This window comes from Cyprinodon tularosa, unplaced genomic scaffold (genome assembly GCF_016077235.1).
Source record: "Cyprinodon tularosa strain WSP-4 unplaced genomic scaffold, ASM1607723v1 ctg648, whole genome shotgun sequence".
Classification (NCBI taxonomy): Eukaryota; Metazoa; Chordata; class Actinopteri; order Cyprinodontiformes; family Cyprinodontidae; genus Cyprinodon; species Cyprinodon tularosa.
In genome coordinates, this window is record NW_024039394.1 from 173,473 (window position 1) to 194,968 (window position 21,496).

At 41.1% G+C, this 21,496-nt stretch overlaps 1 protein-coding gene across 5 annotated transcripts in view; it reads left to right on the forward strand.

Annotated features, from left to right (window-relative positions):
- The window catches only part of LOC119799088 (KAT8 regulatory NSL complex subunit 1-like), a 53,406-nt gene that overhangs the window by 12,047 nt on the left and 19,863 nt on the right, over positions 1-21,496 (forward strand). For all 5 annotated transcript variants that reach the window (XM_038308818.1, XM_038308820.1, XM_038308821.1 and 2 more), the window contains 3 exons: positions 460-1,933; positions 17,301-17,442; positions 18,850-18,933. In XM_038308818.1, coding sequence (XP_038164746.1) covers positions 528-1,933; positions 17,301-17,442; positions 18,850-18,933 — 1,632 coding nt within the window. In that variant the 5' untranslated portion in view covers positions 460-527. The remainder of the gene's footprint in view (positions 1-459; positions 1,934-17,300; positions 17,443-18,849; positions 18,934-21,496) is intronic.

Genomic DNA, 21,496 nt, shown 5'->3' on the forward strand with positions numbered 1-21,496 from the left:
AATTAATCCCAGACAGTTTCCAGTTCATTTATTTCTGATTTCATTAACTTTAACGTTTTATTTGACTCAGTAAGTACATAAGATATTTGATTACTATAGTTATTACTATGACTTTATATTTTTGCCCGCTCCTTTTTGATCCTGGTAGTAATTTTCCAGTTATAGCCCTACAGAACCAGTTGTGCAAGTGTTTTATTTATATGTTTGGGTTCAGCTGCAGTCACATTGCTGTACAGTTTTAGAGTTGGCTTGTAATGAAGGGATATTGTTAAGGAATTATTTCTCTTTTCTCAATGATTAAATAAAAATCCCATGTTTTCAGCCTCCCCCTCCTGTAAGCTAACTGACCAGCAAAGCTGGTGGGTTAAAAAATCCAAATGTTTTAGGTTTGCTTTTAGCCCTCCATCCTGTTCTTTGGCTTTAAGGTCTCCTGTCTTATTGCTCCTCTGTTGTCACCAGGCTGTCCTCAGGTGGGGCGGTAAGCGGGTGGAGTGGAGCAGGCCGAGGTGCCCGTCCCTCTGCACTGCATGGCTGCGATGGCGCCCGCTCTCACCGACGCCCCAGCCGAAGCTCACCACATCCGCTTCAAACTGGCTGCCCCATCCTCAAGTCTCTCACCGGCCAGTGCAGAGAACAACGGTAACGCCAGCAGCATCCTCATCCATAGCAGCGGCCCAGGCAAGTGCAAGGTTACCTCCGAAGAGTGCCCCCTCAACTTCTGCGGCGGTGACCAGGAGCCGCAGGAGCAGCAGCCCCAGCCTGCCTCTGTGTCCCAGGCCTCGGCCTTGGGTAAACTCCAGCCACTGGTGGCTTCTTATTTATGCTCAGATGTGACATCTGTCCCTGCGAATAAGGAGTCGATCAAGTTGCAAGGAGTCCTCATCAAACAGTCTGTGCTGAAAAGCCACGGGATCTTGCCCGCTTCTCTGCTGAACGGTGGGGGAGACCTCCTCCTGAGAAAGAGGCAGGAGTTTGAACTCTCTGGCGACCAGCTGAAAAGCCTCATGAGTGGCAGCACAAACGGGAGTGGCCAGCCCATGGCACCTGTCAACGGCCTGGCCAAGAAACTAGCCAGCATGTCGGGCTCTGGCTGCATGGTAGCGGTGAACGGTGACAAGCCTCCCGCATCTACAGACTCCCAGTCCCAGAACCCAGCGCTGGACTCGGAGACCGTCACCGCTACCATATCCGGTCACATCCCAGTAAGAGAAGCTCTTAAACCGAAGCATTCCACCGGGGCGCCGCCCAGCACGGATGGAAATAACGTTGAACCGCCTGAGCTTCACTCTGCTGCTCTGTCCTCCTTTAACCACGACAGCCTGAACTCGGATGAGCAAGTTAGTTTAAACGACGCCGATTCGCTGACGCCCACGGCTCAGCCACAGTTTTCCGACGGGGACAGACCAGGCAGCAGCCAGCAGGGATCCCCAAAACGAACAGCCACACCAGAGCCCCCCCTGCCCAGCACTTCCTCCTCGGACAGCCTTGACGCTCACATCAGAGAACGCACGGTCCTCAACAGCAAGCGGCAGGCCGAAATCGAAAGCCGTCTGCGGCGCCTGCGCAAACGCCTTCAGGTGGTGCAGGCCAAGCAGGTGGAGAGACACATCCAGCAGCAGCTGGGCGGCTTCTTGGACTCGGCTCTTAGCAGGCTACGAGCCGGTAACCGCAAGTCGGAGGTGACCCCACATTCAGCTGCGTGGAGGACTGGGCGGCACTATTCGTCAAACAACAGGGACGGCCTCAGCCGGTTCCTGAAGAGCGGCTCTGTGCCCTTGGAGCTGGAGAGGCTGTATCTGAGCGGGTCGGCCAACCTTCATTCAGCAGAAAGCGCCTTCGACTCTGATGTAACCGAAAGCAGCTCTGGGGGGGACTCTGACCTGGAAGAGGAGGAGCTGTCCAGAGTGGACATTGAGCAGCGACATGTCAAAATGTAAGTGCGGCCTCTTCACATGCTTTTTGATTTTTAAAGGCAAAACTGACACGGTACCAGATACATCTCATAACTCAGTGTTGAAAATGGTTTCGCAAATCCAATAATCTGTTAATTTTTTAATTATCCAGATAGTACAAGCTTCCTCAAAGAAGACTTTTTTATGAAATTAAACCAGAAGTTCTGGAGTTTTTTTTTTTTTTCAATCTTACATGCAAAATTTTTTGTTTTTACGATCCTGGTATAATTACTTTAAAGGCACTTTTTAGAGTCTCTACACTCCATTTCACCATAAATCAATTATTAAATTATCTGATTACTAAATAATCCCCCTCCAATGCCCGTCATGGTGGTCAGAGAAAGTCCCTCCATTTCCACATGCTGTAATCTGCTCCTCCAGCATAGCAGGTGCTAATGACAATTATAACTGGCAGCTTCAGTTGTGCTTGGGTCAAACTCCAGGGAGGGGTAGAGATATAGTTCACCCATGGAGCATGTGTAGCTGTGTGGGTGGAGAGACGCTCAGATGAACCGAGGGGAACAAAAACGCTTTCTTTTCCTGCGGCTCTTCCTCCTGAGAGCCGCCATTCCTGAAACTGAACCTTGTGTTTATCTCCAGGGGAAATGTGGGAGCATCAACAGAAGCAGTGGTTTTTTTTGTTTTGGATTAAAGCCTTTAGTGACGTTTAGGCGGGGGGTGGGGGTTTGATATGGTCAGAGGAGCTGTGGTGTTTGTTTTGCATGCTTCCTATTGTACTGTCAGGTCCGTGTCAGCAGGGCATGGAAATGTATTCCATGGGAAGTTCACATCAGAGCGCACATCTCTGCCGGCTGTAGCAGGTGGTTGGGTCGTGTTAATGAAGTTAGTGGCCTGTGTGGGATTGGGTGGATTATTAACAAAGTTGCTCTTTATTATCCTCCTCAGTGTTGACTTTAAACCTTTGACCTAAATGTCGTCATATCCCAACAGGAAGTGCTTGTTGAGTACATAAGCATGAAAACATCTCCGAGAGAAACTTCTTATTCGCATCATTTACATAAGTTTATGGATGGCATAAAGGAAAATAAAGAGGAAATGATCTCAATACGTATTAAAATAGCCGTTTTTGGGGGAAATTGAATGTTTTAGACAGGAATAACAAATAGGGGCTGATTAATATCAACAACTTTGTTTATATAACTTTGATTCACACACAAGGCCTTCAAAGCCATAAAACAATGCATTTTATTTTAATTTTAACTTTTGCGACTTATATAGACATGTACATACAAATCCACATTTAGTCAGCTGTTTTTCCCTTACAGTATACCTAAAACAACTTTGAAAGTATAAGCATAAAGAAGGTTACATCATTAAACATGAGTTAACAAACAAATATAGATATGGTTGGTTAATTAATAAGCAGCACAAATGGAGTGAAATTCATGAAATAAGAATAAACTAAAATATATAAATAAAGATAAGGGAGAAGATAAAATATATAAGAAGAAAAAAAGTCAAATATATCTTTTTGAAGCCTCAGACAGTAAGTTATTTGTTCCATATGATATATTTCCCAGACCGTTTCTATCCACATATTGTACGTTAGCAGGTCAGCCTTCAACCATTTAACTGTGATACATTTCAGAGCCCCAATCAGTGACATTTGTAGGACGTATTTTTTTCTCTTCCAGTAACTTCATTCGGTAATAATCCAAACATTATCATCTCAGGATCTTTGTTAGAAGTTTTCTGCAATACTTTTGTAAATGCCTCAAATATCTCATCCCACATTTTTCTCAGTTTAGGGCATGACCAAAATATACTAGTAAGGGTAAAACAATGCAATTTTAAATGCAAGGTCTGATTATGTTTTTGAAGGTTATGAAAAACTATTAGCTTTAAAATAGGTGAGTTTTTGATTCATTTAGTGACACAAAAACCTGAAAATGCACCTAGGAAAAGAAAAAAGGAGGAAATTAGGGAGCTGCCTATTTATTTTTCATGACGCACGTTTTTTCTTTAGTACTCTGCATTTTCAAAGAACGGTCAGGAAATAAAGCTTAAACTGTCTGTTATTTAACCCATTCTAACGTTATAGAACTTTATGAAAACATGTTTATACAGTGACAAACAGCTTATCAATAATACTTTTATTAATTCGGTGTTGATTATGAATCTATTTTCCCTTTTTTTTAAACAATTGACAAAAAATGAATTGAACAGAACAAGGACAAAAAGCAGCTTTTAGATGCTTAATATTTAAAGTTAGTTAATTTCTGATCATGAAAGCAAGGACTGCAGAACAGAACCACAGTTTGGTTTAACATGAAAAAGTTTAAGAATAATAATGAAAAAAAAGTCATTTAAGCTGATTCCTTTTTTTTTTTTTGGAATGTGGGATTTGACTTTAACAGTTTATGTAACTGTTGTCGTCTCTTTTGGTATTTTTTATTTTTGTTCTTATTGCAATGCTGGTAAAACAATGCTGTAAAACATTTCTCTTTGCAGCCGAAAAAGCGTAGAATATTATTTGTCGATCACAACGAGACTCTAAAAGACACAGATAATTTTATCCCTACTGGGAAAACGATTTGATAAACATTCACTATGGACCTTTACAGCAGCTAAGTGTTCTTGTTATAGGGCTACAGTTATTATTTCAGTAGTTGATCGAGCTATACCGAACATCAAAAAACATCCATAGCATATTTTGAATGTTGACGAGGAAAAAAACCCAACAAAAATACACGTAACTTAACAGTTCAATGGTCAGAAAGGCCACTAAAAGATGGAGCATATTTACAGAAAAGAAGGCTTTGCATTATATAATATAATATAAACATCTTCTCTTCAGCTTTGGCTTAATTACGGCTCTAAGTTTGTTTTAGCCTGTTTACTAAAGTCAAGTTTTCCCTGATTACTAAATTAGTGGATTATCTGTTTCCAACCTGCTTTCATCTTAATGCTATATCTTTACCCAGCATAACTATGTATTTTAGATTTAAAAAGGAAAAGTTTAAAGTTGTCAGTATTTTCTTTAGAATCACATTTTTAAATGATTTCAGAGCTTCGGGATCTAGAACTCCACTATTGGTCATATTTAGAGCCTAGACAGTTAATATCAGGTAGGAGAGCGCAGATTGCTGGTTCCTGGCCGATTTGTGATTATTGATCTTTAATAAGCCTTATATGCCAGTTTTTATTTTATTAAATAACTGACTCTGTCTGTAGTTACCTTATCTCACTAAAAAACACTGAACAGTACCCATTATTAGTATTTTCAGACCTTTAGCAGAGGTAGATAAGATTGTTTTCACATCTAAGTTTTGGCCGATCGTTGATCATACAAAATTAAAGAAATGGAGGTTGATCATTCATGTCGTCTTCTTCTTTTCATATACAGAACACTATAATCGACCCAATAATAAAGACAGATTCCCCTTTAATAATTCATTCATTCAATCCTGGGAAATCTTGGTCAAAGTCCCTTATGATAAAACGGATATGAGGAGATCCTTCCATGTCATCCAGCCATGGATTTAGCAGCAAACCCTCCAGCTGAGCAAGTGGTCATCAAATTAAACCAGGTGAAATTCAAACTTTTCCACTTGAGTTCTTGATGGAGAATATTGACAGACGGACAAGTTTGTTATCTGAAATGCAAAATGTTTACATATTTGTTTTTAGTATAATCCCTGCTTTAAATGGGTCGCTCTGTCAGCTAAAGGCACATTTTAGAGTCTATTAATTTTGATCTATTAACTGTTTCCGCATGAGGTCAAAACAAAAATGATAAAAACATCATGATAAACTTATTAAGCATTGTTAATGTATGTATCACCAACATTATGTCGCTCAGGCTTGTTGTGTAGAAGATCCGGTGAAAGAAAAGAACAAATGATTCGTTAAAAAACATAAAGTAAGAACAGCCAGTTTATAATAAATACTGTGAAGGTTTTTGTGGTTTATGCAATCTTTGAATCTACTCATTTTTTAACTTTATACACACTGCTCCTTCCCTTGTGGCATCTGGTTGATCATGAGTGGATTTCTCTTCACGGCGACCTTGTCACAGCTTGTTCCTGCTAGGCTTAACCATTATCATTTCTAGTCTCCACCCTTTTTGTTGTCTGTTATTATTTTGTTGTTGTTTTTTGTGCTGTACTGTGAGGCAGCAAAAGCCTTTTGGGAATTTGGTCTTTGTTAACATCTAGTGACTCTCTGGTATTTTAGGAGATCACAGAGAAGAGGCCCTTTTTCCACTGCACTGCTTTCAGGAATGAGGCCTTTAGTGACTGATTATGCAGTTAGACCTTGTGTTTTAGTTCTGCTCATCTGTTCTTGAGTCTTTTAGTTTTTAGAAGGAGGAAAAATGGTTGAACGACCACCGACCGGATGCAGATCCTTGTGAAAGAAACCTAATTTAGCCTCTATTGTAATCATGCACTCCCCTGAGTGCTGCTAATCCTGCTGAAGTCAGTTTTTCCTACCTAAACATAATCTTAAAGCGAGAGCAGCTAGTTAAAACTTGCTCTTTGAGTCGATGGGAGTGTCACCACTCGTTGGTATTTGCCACCTGCGCTTAAATAAGATAAACTAAATGCATTGAGTTCATTAAATGAGCCAAATTTTGAAGATGGCGAACATTAAGCATTTTTATTAAATTTAGCCCTGTAAATATTTGAGTTTAACTAAATGAAAAGCACCTCCATGCAGCTTGTGATTGAACAGGTTGGAAACAGGTTCTCAGCTCTGTTGAACCTTCATTCATTGTGTCCTTATTTGTCTTCTAGGCTGTGATCTGTGTGGCTTTATAGAGCCGTTATGCTAAACTTTCTCATCGTTTGGTTTCACTTAATAATTACTCACTTAAAGTGCTACAACACCAACTATTAACCATTTAATGTCTTCTAGGAGTGCTGGGCTCTCTAAGGCCTTGTTTTGGGCTGACAGCCGGGTATGAAAATAACCCGTTTGCTGGTGTTGCTTCCAGCTTCTCCTTTCCGCCCTGCTTGTTCTATAGACGTGGTTTCCTGTATCTAGGAGCTCATGTTGTCGGCCTTTTTTCATCTCTTGTAACTGAGGGATCCAAAGTAGCGAGTAACAGTCGGCGGGGGGGTGCAGCTAGTTTCAGAAAATCACGCTAACGCCGTTGGAATCATCTGTGTTCATTAGATCAGGTCTGTTTCAAGGAGCACGGAGTGTTTTGTGTTAAGAAACGAGTGGGCACGGTTTCTCGTTTCTGAGGCAACAAAAAATGCTCATCAGGAAATCTCAGCTCTTACATAATGGCTTATTGAACAATGAAAATGCCAACATTTCTGTAATCTGATCATTAAAAGCAGATTCGGTGCTAAAAAGCGATGAAGCGATGATCCAGGCAACAGGCTGCTTGTATGATCAGTAGGGTAATTGGGACTCCAGCGTGCCTTTCATGCCTATGGCTGAGCATTACTCTGCAGTCTGAGTCACTTAGGCGTGTTGTTTCTTCCCTTCATCGCTGCTCTCCATGTATGTCTGAGCTTCCAGGGCCTGTATAGCTTTCTGTCCTGCTTGACACATCTGGATGTGTTTAGCTCAACCCGAGTTCCCCAACACAAACCCACAGGCGTTACATAACCCCTCTCTTTTATGTAATGACTGCTGCAGCTCTCCGCCTGAATTTGCCCTCTCTCTTTTTCCCTGCCCCACACCCCATCCGGCTGGTTGGCCTCATCCCTAATCCTGGTTCCCGAACAGTTTCTTCCTGTTGAAGATGAATCCAACCAGCTGTCCTGGAAGACTTCAGGAAGGAAAAAATGACACGGTTCAGTCTAGTTGGTGTTTCAGAGTAAAGCTAGTTTTTCACTTCAGTCAAAGAGTTTAAAATCCTTGATTGTAGAATAAAGACTTGATGGCTGTTTTTAGATTGTGTTCTACTTTATTAGTCGTATTACGGTGCAGATTTATTTAATCTTTGCTAATTTAAGTAAATGTTCATGCTCTAAAGTGTTGTAATTGTAAGGCCTTTGCTTTTTTATATTAATTCTTAACTTGGACCCTCTGAGATGTCTGTGGCTGATCGAACTACAGATGATATTGATATTTAGATTTTTGAATAACAAAAAAATGTTTTGTTTTTGTGTGAAAGAGATCATTGAGTGTTGCATAGGTCTGCTCCCCTGGAACCTGACTATTAAAGGGATGAATATGTTGGCATAAATATGGTCATATATTTTTTTATTTTTTTAGCAGATTAAAAATGGAGGTTTATGATACATAAAAACTCATAATTCAACAATCATATCTTTAGATATATATATATATATATTTGTATGCAGCTTGTTTTATTAGAACAGGGGTATGAAAGTGAGCAGCTTTGCTGTAATTCCTCCCTCTTTTGAAGTCTGTAGCAGGCTGAACAGCCGATTGCCTCCTGAGAACATAGTTTCCTTTCTCCAGGCTCTTTTGCTTCCTCTGACTTGATTTTTAAAGGCTTTACGGATGCCTCCTCACCGAAGATTGTTGCCTCTGATGGTGCCAAAGAATGTTGTCCATCCGATTCCTGATCAGGGCTGGAGATTTGCCCCAATGTTCCCAACTTAAATTCTTATTTCATCTCCTATTTGTTAGTCTTCTTATGCATGCCCGTTTATACTGAATTAGCTTTGAAGTGTTAAAGTTTAAGAGCGTTCTGCAATCCTGCTTTTTTTTTTTTTTCAAATGTCTGCAGAAATAAATATGTTACCTTGAACTGTTGCTTCGCTCCAAGTTGAGATAAAAAGGTAACTTCCTCATTGAGAGCTTTGGCCAAACACATCCAACTCTTGCTGGCTTGTCATGGAGCCAAAAGCAAAGTCTGTAGAAGTGACCTTCACAGTTGGAGCACTTAAACCTTTAACAATGTGTTTGCGTCAGGCTGCAGTGAGACCCTCAAATTGCTGGTTTCTATCAGGGTTTTCTGACGCGTTTCTTTGTGCTCCTTGCTTTGGTTAACAGCAGAAGTAACTGGATGTAAAGCTTGTTTTATGACCGTGTTGTGAAATAGTTGACCAACACTTGCAATGACTGCAGTAAAGAAGGGAGGGAAGGCCTGCCTTGAAAAGAAAAGCTTTTAATGCTCCATGAGAAGAATGGCAATTGTGTTCAGAACTATTAGATGTGAGCAGAGCTGTAAACAAATAATTTCGAGGGCACCAAAAGCAGCTGCTGCTGTCTGCGTTCCTGCAGTGTGTAATTTCATTCTGGGAAAGTTATTCTGCAGGGATGAGCTTGTGTTGTAGAGGTTTGAGCTCTCAAGGAGGTAAAACAAAGCGTTTGATGGTGTTCAAGACTCTGCTGAAAGAAAAGACTGTTCAGAGTGGAAAAATTAAGCTAAAGGCAGAGAAAAGTTTGGTATCACGTGGAGAACAAAGGAGCAATATGATGAAAATAACAGGCACAGGCTTTGTTCTCTTTAGGGAAGCATTGATGGGAATGAATTTGACCTTACTTTTAAAATAAAGCAAGAAGATAAGTTTAGTGGAGTGACACCCCCCTCCCTACAGCAAACAGCTGGACTTCTGTAATGTGAAGGTGGTGGAACCCTCCGACCTTTAAAAGATAAAGGCTGAACATGTCTAGTGTCGTTCAAGCAAAGCACAAAAGGTAAAACTACACCTGAGCTGGAACCCAAACCTGAGAAAAAAGTTTGTTTGTGGTTGAAATATTGCAGAACCAGTCCAGGATGATGCTGTTTTTCAATTAGGATGGCTGCTGATTCAATCCCTTTCTATGCACTGTATTCTTTCCAGGTTTGTTCACTTTCTGTCTCCATGTGCTGCTTTTAAAACAAGACAGTCAGTGAGAGAAATTCAGCGTCTGAATTTCCTCCCCAGGCTGAGATTAGTTTCTGTACTGATCTGAGTAATTTAAGATGAACCGGTGAGGGTTTCACTCTGACGTTTGGATTCTGTGGAGCTTTTCCCTTTTAAATCCAGGTTTATGAGAGTGCTGGGCAATTAATTGCATTTGCAAAATAATAACAATAAAAAAAATTTGCAGAGGCTCTTAAAGGGATAGTTCGGTATTTTTGACATGAATCTGTATGGCATCCCGATCACCAGCGGCATGCAATCACACTGACTTACCCCTGGCAGCGTCCTGTGAGCAGAGTTATCGTCCAGTTTTGGTCAAGCCGAAAGTAGTCATTCAGACAGCGAGCCCAACAACAGCCATGTCTCCCTCCGCCGCGGAAGGAGACATGGCTGTTGTTGGGCTCGCTGTCTGAATGACGGCGCGCACTGATACGAACAGAGAGAAAATAGGACCAATTGATAACGACGTGTGACTTTTTCCACTACAATGTTTTTGGGATGCGAAAATATCACTCTTTTGGACACATAATGTTTTGGGAAGAGAAACGTTTTATTTCGCTGTACCTAAAAACCTGCAGGACTACTTTCGGCTTGACCAAAACTGGACGATAACTCTGCTCACAGGACGCTGCCAGGGGTAAGTCAGTGTGATTGCATGCCGCTGGTGATCGGGATGCCATACAGATTCATGTCAAAAATACCGAACTATCCCTTTAATGTTAGTCGCAATACAATAAACAATAGTAGGAAACTACATTTCCCTCCAGCCCTTTAGGTGGCAGTAATTCGTTTAAAGTGGGTTTGCTGTTGCCCAGAAGGGAATAAGAGTTGCAGCTAGCACCTAGGTTTATGCATTATAGTAGAATAACTTTTTCATGCAGATATTAAAGTAAAGTCCTGCAGCACTGGATTCTGGACAAGCAGGCTTTCAAGGTCATGGAAAAACCTTGGAGTATAACTTAGACATGCTTGTGCTTATTGTTAAGGAAAATCGCATCATTGGTTGAAAATAATCATTTAGCTGAAGTTTTTTAAGGATGCAGACTGTTTTACTGGAAGATCACAAAGATGTTTAAAATTCAGCTGCATGTTTATGATGTGGGGGGGTGTCAGTGACTCAAAGCTGAAGACTTTTTAACGATAGCAGTAGCTTTATTTCTCCCTTTATTCCTGTTCTTGTTGCAGAATAATCTGTTGTTCTTTATCACACTTTTGTCCGTTGCTCTGTAACTTGTTCCTGGCGTGGCAGCATACCATCAGTCTAGTATTTGTTTCAAGGCGAATCCTACCTGAAAAAACCAGAAACACAGGTACAGCCCTGAATATTGTGGAAAAAGTAGTGTTTTTTGTAGCACTGGTGTCAGAAGGTGACCTTCACTTATATAGATTCCCTCCACCATGGCTTTCCAAAGCACAGCCATTTTACACCGATTAGTATTTTTGTTTTAGATTGGATTAAACAAAAATGTCTGTTTTTACTCAGTTATCTTCATTCAGCCTAATGTTTCTGGTTAAAAGGACTACAGATGTTAAGCAGCTCCAAGGCCTCTCTGGGTTCCTCCTGTCCCCATGGATGAATACAGCCAGGCCTGTAGAAGACAGATTGACCCATGTCCCATTGTTGTTGCTCAATTAGGACTGAAAAAAATGGGCTGACTCTGATTGGTCCCTCAGTCTGGGCTAAAAGGCTTCAGAATAAAACTGCTGACTGAACAGAGGTCATCCTTCAAAGAGGGGGGAATTACTGAAGAAGCTGTTCATAGAAAGTTGAGTGGAAGGTAGAAATGTGACTTATGAGCTATAAAGGTAACTTCAGCCTCGATAGGACTGTGAAGGAAATCCAATTCAGGCACCAATAGCATGTCTAATGACTGAAGTTTTACCTGATCAATAACAAAACTGAAAAAATCTGTTTCTGGTGAACAAAGTAACTGTTAGACCCTGATATAAAAAGCTGGGTAGCGCTGTGGCTAGCTGTGCCCAGTAGCTAACAGGTTCACCTCTTTTAGCTCGCTCAGTTAGCCATATTAAGCTACACTACTTGTAATTCGCATCAGTGACAACCATTTGTTTTCTACAAGTAGAGAATAGAACAGTTTTGTCTAAAATCTCTACGTCATTTTATAAGATGTTCCTCCTCTGCCCACAGATCTTAATAAAAAGAATCAAAATAAGCTGAGACTTTTTTTGTCACCTTAAATAATAGAAAATATATGTAATATGTTGAGACTCCAAAAGCAATTTAATCCTTGAGAAACGGGTACAATATAGTTTGAGCGAGTGAAGTTGCCATATGTTGATGTCATAAGAAGGGGAGGGGCCTGAGCAGATCTGGTACCTACAGCGGCCTGAGGAGCCCAGAGAGAAACAGAGGAGCATCATCGAGAAGAGGATGAGACACCAGAGCCTAGAACGTAGGCGACCTGAGTTTCCTTTAGACCTCAGCAGAGCCACAGGCGGGCCGCCTTCCTGCTACGCCACAAACCAAACAAGGGTTCGGTTTATAGAAAGGAGCACACTTTTCATAACCTGAAGATGGATTCAGATATATTTATGATTCAATCTTCAGAAAAACATCTCTTTAAAGGAAAATTCCGGTTTTTAACACTTTTAGCCCATTTTCTGTAGTGTCCAGGATGAAATCGAAATCGAAATGCTAAATAAAACAAGACAGGAACGGTTTTTCTTCACGAAACTTTTTTTGGAACGTCATTGAACAGCGCTGACGACCCGGTGAGTAGCATATTTTAAAAAAAGAACGTTTAAGGTTGTTTTAAGGACATTATCGGACATGCACTATGGAAGCCATTCTGAAGCAGCCAGGGGGGGATTCTGCATGAGCCAAATAGCAGAGACAGGACCAATTGTCAACATTTTGGTGTCGATCATTCGAATGCATCCTGGACACTACAGAAAATGGGCTAAAAGTGTTAAAAACCGGAATTTTCCTTTAAGTCATAACAGAGGGTCCAAGGAAAATAAGCCTGAAATATTTTACTGTTGTGTAAAGAAAGTCTTAGTTTCTGAGTTGTGGGGATAAAAATGTTTATCTATTCAAAGTATTTGGTATCTATTACTGTGTATGAATGCATGCAGTCCATTTGTAAGGGTTATGCAAGTCATCAAAAACTCTATAAAGAGTTAAAGTATTGAAGAACTGATTTAAAAACTAAATGTTGTCAAAGAATTGTTGGACGGATATTAACGGATGTTCAGTGGTGCGTATGGCCAGTCCTTGTTCTGAGGGGCCGCGGTATTGGCTCTGATCTGGGCCCCAGGTTTCCTGGGTCTGTACGATGTACTGGTTCCCAGTGCTTAACCACATGTGCTGCATCCAGACAAGCGCCACGCTGCAGAATGTGCTGACGGCCAGGAAACGGCAGCTGTAGTAACTGCTGTAGGCGCTTTATGTGTTTTTGGGGGGGGGGGGGGGGATACCTCCTGTTCCTCATTCCTCTGCATCTCATCTCTGTTGATTGGATACATAAAGTCTTACGAGTGTTAAAGTCTGCTTCAGTATGTGGGTTCATACCGATGAGTTAAACACTAAAGTATCATCCACCTGATAATTTCCTCTCAACCTTTAGAAAGTTTATATCAGGGACATTTCTTTATAAATAGATTTACTGCATAATTTAGCTTCTTTTAACGCTGACCTTAAGCAGGACAGACGATTGTGATTATTTTCCTTAAACACTCCTCAGTCCTGTTTATATGAATCCCTGTGTTTGGACAGGGAGTCCTGGGAAAAGGAGTTATCATAAGATAGACTTTTTTTATTTTATTTTATATTCTCCCTAGATTCCCTAGAGAACGCAGAGGTTCAGTACTGCATTATTACAAAAAAGCAGATGGACCTGCTTCTATTCTCTGAAATAGATCGGTAAAGAAAACCAGCAAGATCATGATCTAATTTAGGGCCTATATAACGAAGAGTATGTGCAACATCATTGCAATAAATAAATGAAAGATTAATTTCCAAGTTTAATTTTTGCTCTCATTGCATCTATTAAATATTAACAATCTCACTCCAGCCCTTTAGGTGGCGGTAGAAGGTGTTAAGTTGGAATGCATGTTTTGGACACCAGATAAGAAGGCATTTAATGATATCTAAACTTGGAATCTGAAAGTAGGATTTATTTATTTTTTTAATCAGTGTAAAGGCAAATCAGAAAAAACAAACACTGATTTATGCCAAAATGGTGCAGCCCTTGTCTATATCAACATGATGGTATCACAGCTGCGGGAGGTTTGTCGATGCTCAGATTAGGGCTGAACTTTTGTAGAAAATCTTTAAGGAACCTTTGGCTATCCGATAATTAATCAAAAAATAATCAACAGTTTCATAAATTGCAGCCCTAGCACAGACATGTGAATCTAGTCCATCACATGTTTGCTTTGAGATCTGGTGACCTAGTGGAACATGGAATTCCTCTTAATGTTCAAAAAGCAGATTAGATCTATATTCAGATGAATATCTGACCGTTTGGACTGAAATTAAGACTGGAGCAACTTTGCTTCCAATCTATTCAGTCAGATTCTAGTAAACACTTTCTGGATCTCTTCTCCTCTCACTGCTGTTCGCTTTAAACTGAGGCAGGGCTGAGCATAAAATCTCAGTAGGTCAGCAGAATCTGTTCATCTGCTTCAGGAACCGTGCTTCACTCAAGACATTTTAAAATCCCTTTTTCCCACATTATGAGGTTGGTTTCAAACGACTTTGTCTCCATGTCTCTCCGTGTTCTATGGTATTTTGGACCAGTCTTGATATTTTAATTGTGCAGAACTCCATATTTCTTCACGTTTGAAGCTCCTGCATCTCTATTTTTAATTCAAGTCAAGTCAGCTTTTATTGTCACTTTCTTCATATGTACAAGACATACAAGGGAAATGAAATTACGTTTACTCTCTAGAAATATACAAATATACAAGAAATAAACAAGACTGACATTTAAAAACTGACATAAAGTGCGGGACATAACAGGTAACAGTGATGAGATAAATATAAAGTATAGACATTACAATAAAAGCAATAAAACAGCAGCAATAGTTTATTACAGGCTGAGGTAGTGCAGGTAAGGTGCAGTTTCTGGTACAGTGAATGTGTGTGTGTGTGTATGTGTTTGTGTATGAGAGGTGTGTGTGTATGAGTGTGTTGCAAGTTGGTATAAAGCTCAGCAAATTACCAAGAAAACCAATCGACCAAAGTTAGTGAGAACCTCAACCTGTGTCTGTAGGTGTGCCGTAGATGCCAACAGCTGTAAGGAATGAGAAATATTTTCTGGTACAAATGTATGTTTTCTTTGCAAGACTTGCAGATAGAAAAACAAATACTGTGTTAACTCCATCAGTCGCCTAAACTCAATCTGGATGCAGATAACGCTTAGCTGGCTAACAACCTGCTAATGCTAATGAGCCTCCACAGAGAGACCCTTTAATTTCTGCAGCAGCAGCTCCACCTTTCTCTAATGGTTTCTGTGCTGTTCCTGTGCCTTCCTTCCCTCAAAGGGATCTGATGAGGCCTTTTTTGATTTGCTGCATTGACAGGTTATAGAAAGCTGATCACTTATTGTATGGGCTGGGTGTCAGTTCAAACTTCATGGATCTATTTGGTCCTGATCGGAAGATTTAGAATAGATTCTTTATGTTTTCATCCAATTTGTTTTCTGGTGTAATAAAATGTGTGTATGTGTGTATATATATATATATATATATATATATATATATATATATATATATATATATATTATATATATATATATATATAGCCTTAATTACTGATGCAACATTATAATACAGGTATTATTATTTGAAAGCAAATAAATTAACTAACAGTGGTTAATAGAAGCTGGAAGATCTTGTTAATTGATTAGCAGTTTCATATTTGGATTGGATTGCGATGGTTGCATCTTTAGGTCCCGAGTTTGTGCCGGTAGAAATGAACAGAAGTGTTAAGAAGTGAAAAGATCAGATTTGTATGAGATTCAGGACCACAGAGCCAAGTGGCCTAGGTCGCATTGGAAAAAATTGGATTTGTGTTGTTCAGACTGTCATGAAAAGATCCGATCCGGATCGCGTACAGGCAAAAAAAAAAAACTTGGTAGCCTTATATCCAATCTGTTACAGATACCTGATGTAAATATGACGTTATTTCTGTTGCTTTTTACAGACAAACCTGGTTTCTTTGTATAGCAGCTCAGTGCTGTTTTCTATTCCCTCTTCAGCACATGGAGTCCATCCTTTTCCTTCTAGTAGGATATTCTGTGATCATTTTTCCAGTCTCTCTTTGTCTGTCCTCCCAGCTTCCATTGAATCGCAGCATAAAGGCAGATTAAAGAGACTCAAAGATACTTGAGCCTCTAAGTTTTGCTGTGGAATCGCCTCCACAACTAGTGGCTGTTAATGAAGTGCACCATGTTGTCTTGGATTGTCGCAGTATCTGTCACCATGTAGTTTGTGAAAGGAGTGCATGCTTGTTTACCTCAGCAGAACAGGATTCAGTGTGTAGAAGAGCGAAAGGAAGTGGTGCTAGCAGGAAACACTGCAGCTGAATGCTTAGCGGCGGGTTACTGTTACTGTACTGCAGTGAACAAGCCATAGATAGCAAATGTTGCAGATGAAAAACAGGAGGAATCAAGTGATCCTTCATCAAGCTGCTTGGTGTCCTCTTAAAGGTGCAGGAACTGTGTCTCCGATCAGCTTCTCAATAAGGCAGGATCCCAGCCTGGATTATTGGCTATCCCACTGTCTGCTTCTCTGCTTCCTGACCCAGCCCCACCCCCTCCAGCACTCTGGCCTGTAGATTGCTTTTAAAGCCCGTCTGTTCCTCTGCACACTGGCAGAGCTTCCCAGCCCCCGTTGTCCCCATTTTCCGCCCCTCTTCATCCGCCTCCCGCGCCCTCGGCTGTTCGTTTTCTGAGCAGACTCTTACCGGCTCCTGCAATGACTTGAAGAACAGACGAGAGCTGAAGGGGAGAATGCACAGGAGTGCTAAGTCTTATCTTTGTCTAACATCTGAGTCATTATTTTCATTGTTCAGCTGCAGTTGCCGTGGCCTACATTTTGGAAGAAAAGCACCCCTGGTGGCTGCTGCTCTCATTGCAGGAGCAGACATTTTCCTCTCATGTCTGCCTTTGAAATGCCCATTCTGTGTGTCATACTGGTAAAATGGAGAACCCAGCTACGAGCTCTCACACTGGGAGACAGCAGCGTTACGGAAACGCCTTCTCTATCATTGTCTTTCCTCTAAAATGCAGTTATAATGTTTGTTTTTGGCTTAAGTACACGTCCATGCCCCCTGCAGCTGTCATTAATGGGTGTTATCTGTAATACTGATTCACTGACCTCTACAGTTTGAAAGGGGAAATGCTTCAATGATCAGTGTTTATTATTAGGACCGTCTCATGCATGTGAAAAGATTATCTTACTTGCCTTTACACAACTGGAGCCTACTAATAAATCATAAATCCAGGCATTGAAAAAAAATATGAAAGTTGTATGTTTGTGATCTCTGATGTGGCTCAGCTTTAAACACCCCTCCCTCTTACAGATGGAAGCGGGCAGAGAGTCGCTACACCCTGGAGAGAGCTGCCATCATCAGCCACTGGAACTGGCTCCAGGCCCACATCTCGGACCTGGAGTACCGTATCCGACAGCAGACGGACATCTACAGACAGATCCGCACCAGCAAGGTCGGTCTCAACCTGCTCTGCTTTGGCCTCTAGGATAATCATGCTAATGTTTATTTTACATTTCAGTTCTTGTCGGTCTGTCAGATGCTTCCAGCTCCTGGTCTGGCTTTTAGCATCATGGGTGAGGTTAGGATGTCTGCAGATTTACGCCGGATGAGAATGAGACGTCCCAGTTGCTACATGATGTCATTTTAGCATCCACGCCCCCACGCAGCCAGAGGCTTTGAAAATGTTTAACTTCTATATTTAGGAAAGTGTCATAAGCTAGCTGCCTGTGCTCATCACTCACCATCAGGGCTGGGCCCTATGACCTCAAATCAATGTCGCAATAAATTGGGCAGTTTTACCTCCATGGCCAGACGCACCTGGATTAATCAGTTCACCCAGTAGAAGTTTTTTGCAGCGTATGGCGATCTGACCCTTAAATAGTTTTGGGGTTTTTTTGTACATGACTAAAGGGATACACGCCCGTTGAGGTAGTTTAAAGTCTATATTTCGTACAAAACTAAAGTGATAAATGCAAATCTGAGTTCTTGAGCATGTGTATTGACTATAGGTATGCTGATCTGACAGAACGGCTCCTCTACCAGAAGCAAAGGCCTGTGCAGGAAATGCAACTGATTTATTTATCATTTATTTATTGAATAATTCACATAACCTATTCATTTCAATTGAATATTAGTCTTGAACCATTGGAGTTTAAACATTCATCAATATCTCATTAAACAGGATAAAAATGTTTCCTCTCCAAACTTTTTTGCACACGGAACGTTTTTCAGTCAAACTTTGCATTTGGTGTTCTTTTGCTCAACTTTATTTTGTTGCCACCAAACTGAGATGCAGTGAGAACAATGTTCATCGTTTAAATCCGCACACCCTCACTCAAAACCACTCTGAAAACGTTCTCGACACGTTCTCTGCTCTCGCATGCCTCCACAGGATTAACTAATGTAATTTTGTTTACAACTGAGTTAGATGCTCCTTCAGTGTGTCGCAGTTAGCTTGTCACAGGTATGACGCAGATATTTTTCATTTATGCCCCATTTTATCTGCGTTTACTGCGACACACACGCAGATCACCTGGTTTCTGAGCATAAACCAGGCTGCATCGCCTTTATTTACGCTTCTGACTGGATCGGTGGAGTCCCATGATTACTCACACGCCGCCGTGTCTGGAAGGGGAGGGGTATATCGGCCTCCAGCGCGCATAGAAAAAAACGGCAGATTTAAGTTTATTTATTTTACTGACATGGGAAAATTTTTCGCTCTTTATCGTTGTGAATTAGTGAGTGGTTTGTTGTCTGGAGTCTCAACTGGAGCTAAGATGTAAGAGTAGAGATAGAAAACGTAACCTTTTCCATAGAAGCAGCTTTTTGTGGATTAAACCGTCACCTCTGTGATCCACAGGGTTCTGTAGAGCTCGGAGGTCTTGCTCCCAGCACTGTGTTCACCGGTGGGACGGAGGTGAAGATGGAGGCTCCAAATGCTCAGGTAACTAAGAAATGGTTTATGTTTTGGTTTGTTTGTTAGAGCTGAGCTGACCTGGAGGGAAGACTCCTCCAGTGACACGACCATTTCAAATGGACTGGTTGCTTTTATTAACTGTATTCACAGTTTAAATTCCAACTCTGCTCTACTTATCATCTGAATGAACATTTCGCAGCCTATAGAACCCTATAGAACCCTCCTGCTCTTCAGGACTTCAGGGAAATGCATCACAATAGCATCACTGAACATCTAACATTACCTCAGACATCTTTCTCAGGTCCCCTTATCTTCTGAAAATATGATGATATATGAAACCAAAAGATGTTCTGAAAGGAACATGAAGCCGCATCCTTCCTTAGCTTCCTTTTTTCTACTCAGACGTCTTCTCTAGTTTCAGTGGGAGGAGCTACAGCAGTTCTAGCTTCACAGGAAGAAAGGAAACCTTTGGTTTTTCAAAATAAAGTCTTGTATTTTAATTTTTATACCCTGATAACGGTTAATATATGTGCAAATACAGTCTTAAAGAAAGAGCTCATTCATTCCTTTATCATTTATTCCTTTATCATTTATTCATTAATTCTGTAGATGTGGCAGCTTTATTTTGCCCCTTAGCAGAAACCATGCAACATGTTAAATAGATGGATGGATATTAGTGTCTGTGAAAACAGAGCAAATATTAACAAACGTTAACAACGGATAGGGCTGCTCACTGCTGCCTTTCAGCAAGAAGGTTCTGGGTTAGATTCCCAACCTGGGGTCTTTCTGCATGTAGTTTGCCTGTTCTCCCTGAGCATGCGTGGGCTCTCTCCGGGTACTCCGGCTTCATTCAGCAGTCCTAAAACATGACTGTTAGGTTAATTGGCTTCTTTAAATTAGGTGTGTGTGTGTGTGTGTGTCCAGTTTGTCTCTGTGTTGCCCTGCAATAGACTGGTGAGCTGGCCAGGGGGACCCTGCCTCTGACCCCTAGACTGCTGTAGGTAGGCACCAGCACCCCTCGCATCTGCTAGCTGATTTATCCATCTATGGTTAAGTTTGTAGGTTAATTTCTCTCAAACTGATGTAATTCAGTTGTTCTTTTGTTTCGTTTCGGTCCCCAAAAATAAATTAAATGATTTTAAATGCTGAATGTCAGCTTAGTGGACATATGTGCTGCATTCAGTTGTTTTGGGCTCATCTATGGGCTCTATGCACAACTTAATCAGTACGCCAATGGGTGGACTGATTCATCCAGGTGTGTCTGGCTATGGTTACTGCAGTCAGGCACACCTGGATTAATCAATTCATCCAGTAGAAAAAAAACAGGAAACAATAGAGCTGCCTTAATTTCAGGAAGTAGTGGAAATGTGCATAGAGCCAATTCTTAGTGTAGATCAGAAGCTTTTACAGGTGCTGGTCATAAAATTAGAATATCATGAAAAAGTAGATTGATTTCAGTAATTCCATTTAAAAAGTGAAACTTGTATATTATATTCATACATTACATACAAACTCATATATTTCAGATGTTTATTTTGTTTAATTTTGATGATTACAAATGACAACAAATGAAAATCTCACATTCATCATATCAGAAAATTAGAATATTACTGAAGACCAATAAAAACAAAGGATTTATAGAAATGTTGGCCAACTGAAAAGTATGAACATGAAAAGTATGAGCATGTACAGCACTCAGTATTTAGTTGGGCCTCCTTTGGCCTGTATTACTGCAGCAATGCGGCGTGGCATGGAGTCGATCAGTCTGTGGCACTGCTCAGGTGTTATGATAGCCCAGGTTGCTCTAATAGTGGCTTTTAGCTCTTCTGAATTGTTGGGTCTGGTGTATTGCATCTTCTTCTTCACAATACCCCATAGATTTTCTATGGGGTTAAGGTCAGGAGAGTTTGCTGGCCAATTAAGAACAGGGATACCATGGTCCTTCAACCAGGTACTGGTAGCTTTGGCACTGTGTGCAGGTGCCAAGTCCTGTTGGAAAATGAAATCTGCATCCCCAAAAAGTTGGTCAGCTGCAGGAAGCATGAAGTGCTCTAAAACTTCCTGGTATGTGGCTGCGTTGACCCTGGACCTCAGAAAACACAATGGACCAACACCAGCAGATGACATGGCACCCCAAACCATCACTGACTGTGGAAACTTTACACTGGACTTCAAGCAACGTGGATGAAGTGCCTCTCTTCTTTTCCTCCAGACTCTGGGACCTTGATTTCCAAAGGAAATGCAAAATTTACTTTCATCAGAGAACATGACTTTGGACCACTCACCAGCAGTCCAGTCCTGTTTCTCTTTAGCCCAGGCAAGACGCTTCTGACGCTGTCTGTGGTTCAAGAGTGGCTTGACACAAGGAATGCGACAGCAGAAACCCATGTCTTTCATACGTCTGTGTGTGGTGGTTCTTGAAGCACTCACTCCAGCTGCAGTCCACTCTTTGTGAATCTCCCCCACATTTTTGAATGGGTTTTGTTTCACAATCCTCTCCAGGGTGCGGTTATCTCTCTTGCTTGTACACTTTTTTCGACCACATCTTTTCCTTCCCTTCGCCTCTCTATTAATGTGCTTGGACACTGAG